Source organism: Rhea americana, unplaced genomic scaffold, assembly GCF_003343005.1.
Source record: "Rhea americana isolate MKP2758 unplaced genomic scaffold, rheAme1 scaffold_354, whole genome shotgun sequence".
NCBI classification, from domain to species: domain Eukaryota; kingdom Metazoa; phylum Chordata; class Aves; order Rheiformes; family Rheidae; genus Rhea; species Rhea americana.
Genome location: NW_028186484.1, coordinates 313,582 through 319,518, shown reverse-complemented (window position 1 = coordinate 319,518; position 5,937 = coordinate 313,582). Strand labels below are relative to the sequence as shown.

The window sequence follows — 5,937 nt, the reverse complement described above, 5'->3', positions numbered from 1 at the left end:
CTCAGCCCTGGGGAGGCCTCATCTCGAGTACTGCGTCCAGTTCTGGGCTCCCCAGTACAAGGGAGACATGAAACTACTGGAGAGAGTCCAGCGTAGGGCTACAAAGATGATCAGAGGGCTGTAGCATCTGCCCTATGAGGAACAGCTGTGAGAGCTGGGTCTGTTTAGCCTGGAGGAGAGAAGACTGAGGGGGGATCTTATCAATGTGTATAAGTACCTGAAGGGAGGGTGTCAAGGGGACGGGGACAAACTCTCTTCAGTTGTCCCGTGTGACAGGCCAAGAGGCAATGGGCACAAACTGAACCACAGGAAGTTCTGCCTGACCGTGAGGGAGAATTTCTTCCCTGTGAGAGTGACGGAGCACTGGAGCAGGTTGCCCAGAGAGGTTGTGGAGTCTCCTTCTCTGGTGATCTTCAAGGCCTGCCTGGATGCAACCCTGTCTACCATGCTGTAGGTGACCCTGCTGAGCAGGGAGGTTGGACTAGATGATCTCCAGAGGTCCCTTCCAACCTTACTGATTCTATGATTCTATGATTCATTGAACTATATGTAGCAAGCAAAGACATCTTGATAGCAAATTAACCCAGCCACTGACTTAAAATATCTTTGAAGCAGTCCATTGTTCACAAAGTGGGAGAACCTCTGCCCAGCAAGCAGACATTTGAAGGTCCCTTAATTCTGCCTCAGATAAGTATTGGTGAGATTTTATCACTACCAATGTGATGGCTCTGTGATGTGCCTGGCCAGTGTTTGAATACAAACCAGCTTATTCAGAGATCAGTGAGTCAGTCTGGCCAGGGAAGAGCATGGCAAAGAAACTAGCAGGAGAAAATGACAGATTAATATGGTGTGTGTGGCGGGTAGAGGAGAAGTTCCTGCCATTTATGGCACTAACATCTGGTCAGGCTCCCAGCTTTATCAGGCAAGCAGGTAGCAGTYGTGGCCCAGCAGGGTCTCTCTGCAGGTCATTGCACCTGCTCATACAAGGTGGCAGGATTTTGCAATTGTTACCTGTGTTTCACTTTTTTTGATGAGTTCAGTCACACCATGCTTATGATACAACGTCTTGTGTCTTTCTTGAAAGGAAATATAGCAGGCCCTTATTGCAGGAGTGCATATTAAGCATGTTGGGTTGGATTCACTAAGGGATTCACTTGATAGCCCTCTGTGGTGGAGCAACTGGCTGGGTAGAAGGGAGAGCAGTGGTTGTTGTCTGCTTTGAATTCAGCAAGGCTTCTGACACTGTCTCCCATAACATCCTCACAGGCAAGCTCTGGAAGTGCAGGCTAGATGAGTGGACAATGAGACGGATTGAGAACTGGCTGAAAGGCAGAGCTCAGAGGGTTGTCATCAGTGGTGCAGAGTCTAGTTGGAGGCCTGTAGCCAGTGGAGTTCCCCAGGGCTCAGTACTGGGTCCAGTCTTGCTCAACTGATTCATCTGTGACCTGGATGAAGGGACAGAGTGCCTCCTCAGCAAGTTTGCTTATGATGGACATCTGGGAGGAGTGGCTGATATACCAGGGGGCTGTGCTGCCCTTCAGAGGGACCTTGACAGGCAGAGAGGTGGGCAGAGAGGAACCTTGTGAGGGTCAACAACAGGAAGTGCAGGGTCCTGGACCTAGGGAGGAATAACCCTATGCACCAGTAGAGGTTGGGGATTGACCTGCTGGAAAGCAGCTCTGTGGGAGGACTTGGGAATCCTAGTGGGCCAGCAATGTGCCCTTCTAACCAAGAAAGCCAACAGTATTCTGGGGTGCATAAGGAAGAACATTGTCAGCAGGTCGAGAGGGGTAATCCTGCTCCTCTACTCAGCCCTAGTGAGGCCACATCTCAAGTACWGGGTCCAGTTCTGGCCTCCCCAAGAGAAGAGAGACATGGAGCTACTGGAGAGAGTCTAGAGAAGGGCTACTAAGATGCTGAAGGGTCTGTAGCATCTCTCGTATGAGAAAAGGCTRAGAGAGTTGGGTCTGTTCAGACTGGAGAACAGAAGACTGATGGAGGATCTTGACAGTGTGTATAAGTATCTGCAGGGAGGTTGTAGAGAGGATTGGGCCAGGCTCTTTTCAGTGGTGCCCAGCAATAGGACAAGAGGCAGTGGGCGCAAACTGAAACACAGGAAGTTTCGTCTGAACATGAGGAAAAGCTACTTGACTGTGAGGATGACTGAGCACTGGCACAGGTCTCCATCCACGGAGATATGCAAAAGGTATCTGGACAGGATCCTGGGCAATGTGCTCTATGTGACCCTGCTTGAAGGGGGAGGGAGAACTGGATGATCTGCAGAGGTCCTTGMCAATCTCAGCCATTCTGTGATTCTGTGACATGTGATGTTCCCAGTGGCTCAGCTTTGTTCATCTGAAGGATTCTTTGTTGTGATTATGAGGGTACCTGGTCAATATGCAAAAGAAAAGAACGATTGGCTGTGTACTCTTCTGAATTCCCTAAAAGCCCAGCTTTTGTTTGCTGTTGTCTTCTGTGGTCAAACTGKTTTTTTKGGGTTTTTTTGTTTGCTTGTTTTTTGTTTTTTTTTCAGAAAGAATAGGAGATTTGGAAGGTTGAAATGGAATTCTGGGCTGTTGGGATCTGGCAGTAAGATCATAGAAACAGGAAGAGTAGTTTTTAATGTTAGTTTTTAGAACATCTAGAGACTGTGAGGGTCAGAAGTGTCCAAGGTGATGGAAGTGGCATTGCCTAAGCTGTTCAGTTCTGTAACTGGCTCCTGTAGCTGCTGCAGCACCTGCCAGATCCTCTGTCCTGGTCAGCTCTCTGAAATGTAAGCTGCTGAGCATGTACTGTCTCCTGCTTTGAGAAGATGACCGAGAAGTGACTCTGGCTGCCCAGAAGTTCTTCCACAGCAGCCTAGGGCTCTACATTTCTCTTCAGTATCCACATGAAGTCACTGCTTCACATGAGACTGAAGAGAGCAGGTAGCCTTCAGTAGCTCAACATGATGAATGTGGAAAGCCTGTCCTGCTGCCTGCTGGAACAGCTGCTGGCAAAATACTGTCAGTTTTGGCAATGCTGTGTAGCAGAGGCAAGCAGTGGAATAACAAAGTTAGCCATTCTGCAGAAATCCTCCTTATTGACGTAGGGTGCACAGTTTGAGCGAGCCCCAGATAATGGCTTCAGTGAGAAGAATTTGGGTCTCATTGAAGCACTATAGAAATATGGGGGCTGGAGAAAGGTGCTTTCTGTACTCTGACCCTGTCTTCTTTCTCTCCTCTTTCAGTGGCTCAGAAGGTGGTGGCTCTACGGAAGAAACAGCAGCTTTCCATCGGTCCCTGCAAGTCCTTGCCCAATTCACCCAGCCATTCGTCTGTCTCTGCGGCCTCGATTCCTTCTGTTCACATCAACCAGGTGGGAAATGGGAACAGGGAAAGCCCATGACCCCATACAGTTCTTCCCACACCTRTCGTTCTCTTCACTCACTACACAGCTTGTTTAGTCTAGTACTAGACTCACTAAAGCCCTGGAGTAGCTCTTGGAAACAGCAGAGTGATTGTCACTCTGGGAGCTTCTGCTGATAGTCCAGAACAGCTCATTGCTTGCCTTGAGATGAGGCTTCATGTGTAAACTGTCAGACCTGGCTCATGGTCTCCAGGAATTGTGGAGTGCTTTTAGAGGTGCTCGCTGCAGAGTCATGAGCAGCCTGTGTAGAGAAGTTCTTGGGCAAAGCACAAGAGAGGTCTGTGAAACAGGCCTCAGCCTGGCTGCCCTGGCAAAGCAGCATGCTTGCCCCATGGAATGGGATGTAGACAAGCATATATGAACATATATCCCKTGGAAGCAGGAAGCTGATGGTCTTGGATTTGTATACAGATGGACTTTTTAGGGGATGTGTTTAACAGGGTGGATTCAATTATGGGGCTTCTTGAGGACCCCAACAGTGCAGAAGGGAGAGGAGCTCTCTGGAAGCTGTCCTTTCTGCCAGGGAAGGGTTCTTTTCTGTTCTTTAGGCAAGGGTTAGATTGACAGGGACTCCCAAAGCCCCCATGCTGGGAAGATGGTGAAGCCAGATGTGTTCATTCTGTAACTTTGGAGAAGGCAGACCGGATGTAGGAGGAGCAGGTCAGAAACCAAAACAGTTTGCCATGGTGAGTGCCTGACAAGAGGGATCCTTTGGGTAGCCTCCTAATTGCATTAATACTTTGCTTCGGATTTCAGTGAGCACACAAATGCTGAGATGGCTCTCTGAAGAGGGTAGTCACAACAGCTGTGAGCCCTTCAGCCTCCTCACTACTGAGCAAAACTTGAAACCGTTTTTTAGGAAGAGAGTAGTTAAGGACTGAGAGGAAAACATAAAACTGAAGAAAATGCAAAGAAGGTTTAGCAAAACAGACTCTGCCAGACTGGCGCTGCTTTTCCATAAGGGGATCGGTTTTGAATCCTGGGGTATATTTGAGTCTGTCAAGCCACTGGTTGGGCTTTTGATACACCATTGTTGCTGTAAAACTTGAGTAAAGTCTGCAGGTTTTACCCCTACATTTAGGGATTTAAAATACCTATGCAAAGTTTGTACCTGGCTGCATACATTTTTAATGCTGGACTGCAAGTAGTTCTCAACAGATTTTTGCAGAGACCTGTGACAGCTTTCCTGGTGCTCTAGATCACCTGGACACTTATATAAAGGTGCAAGTGAATGTGCTAAGCCCCGCTGGTAGCCAAAACTGCTTAATAAAGCTGTGTAGTTTTCTGATCACTGCTTGTGTGCAGCAAGCTTAGGATGCAAGCAGAGTGAGTGTAGCTGCTTGCAAAATACATGCAGCCTTACTATGCCCTGAGCTATGGCAAGATACAGGCATTCTTTGAGAGGTTTAGTAGCAGACATCCAAGGCTGGGAGCAAAGTCCAGAGTAAATGCAAATTTGAGTGTATCTGGTAACTCGAATATCTTATTAGCAGAAGAACTATAAATAGTTGAAGACTGGCTGGGAGGGAGAAACAGACTGTACTGAAAAGGGGGAGCAGGGTGAAAGATGGCCCAGGGCAATGTTCCTTGGGGACAAGTTATACAATTGTTTAATATTCTCTTTGATGTCCACAGTATGAGGAAAGGATCCTAACAAAGGTTTACTAATGGCATTTACCGTGCCAGGCAACAGGTTTGCAGTGAAGATAAACGTGTTCCTCATTGTATGGGGTATGGTGATACCAGGCTCCTCAGTCTCACACCAGTCACTCATGTTTAAGTGTGTTTTCGAACTGGAGTAGAAACAGGAAAAATACCAGTGGGAGGGAAAGGAGATCCTAATACAAGAGGAAATAATGTGCTTGCTTGTTTAGCTTAGAAAAATGAAGTCTGAAATAGACAAAACCTGACCAGTAAAAGCTGGAAAAGGAAAAAACTTTTGAAGAAAAAGAAAGTGCTAGAACAAAAGGGGAGGATTTAAGACTGGCCATGGCAAAGCAAAGATTGGGCATCAGAAGAGGTATCTGTGTGTCCTGAGCTTTGTTAAAGGTTCTTGCTCAGAAGCCTCTTTACTTTCCTTTTCTTCATAGAGAGTACCAGAATATTCTTTCTGAAAACTGATGACTTCCGTGTAGAAGTGAACACTGGCTCCTTGGCTCTGAGACAGGACCTTTAAGTTACAGCACCAGCTGTGCTTCTGTGGCTTTACCACAGAGGCTTACATGGCTTTACCACAGAGGCCTAGGTTATTCTGGTGGGAGCCAGAGCTTTCTGATGGAAAACCAATGATAGAATCATAGAATCAGTAAGGTTGGAAGGGACCTCTGGAGATCATCTAGTCCAACCTCCCTGCTCAGCAGGGTCACCTACAGCATGGTAGACAGGGTTGCATCCAGGCAGGCCTTGAAGATCGCCAGAGAAGGAGACTCCACAACCTCTCTGGGCAACCTGTTCCAGTGCTCCGTCACTCTCACAGGGAAGAAAGTCCCCCTCACGGTCAGGCAGAACTTCCTGTGGTTCAGTTTGTGC

At 47.7% G+C, this 5,937-nt stretch overlaps 1 protein-coding gene across 1 annotated transcript in view; it reads left to right on the top strand.

Moving 5' to 3' along the window:
• Window positions 1-5,937, top strand: part of AGAP3 (ArfGAP with GTPase domain, ankyrin repeat and PH domain 3) — a gene marked incomplete at its 5' end in the record, with an annotated part of 120,432 nt that overhangs the window by 32,360 nt on the left and 82,135 nt on the right. Inside the window, one exon of the mRNA XM_085312027.1 lies at window positions 3,230-3,357. Coding sequence (XP_085168153.1) covers window positions 3,230-3,357 — 128 coding nt within the window. The remainder of the gene's footprint in view (window positions 1-3,229; window positions 3,358-5,937) is intronic.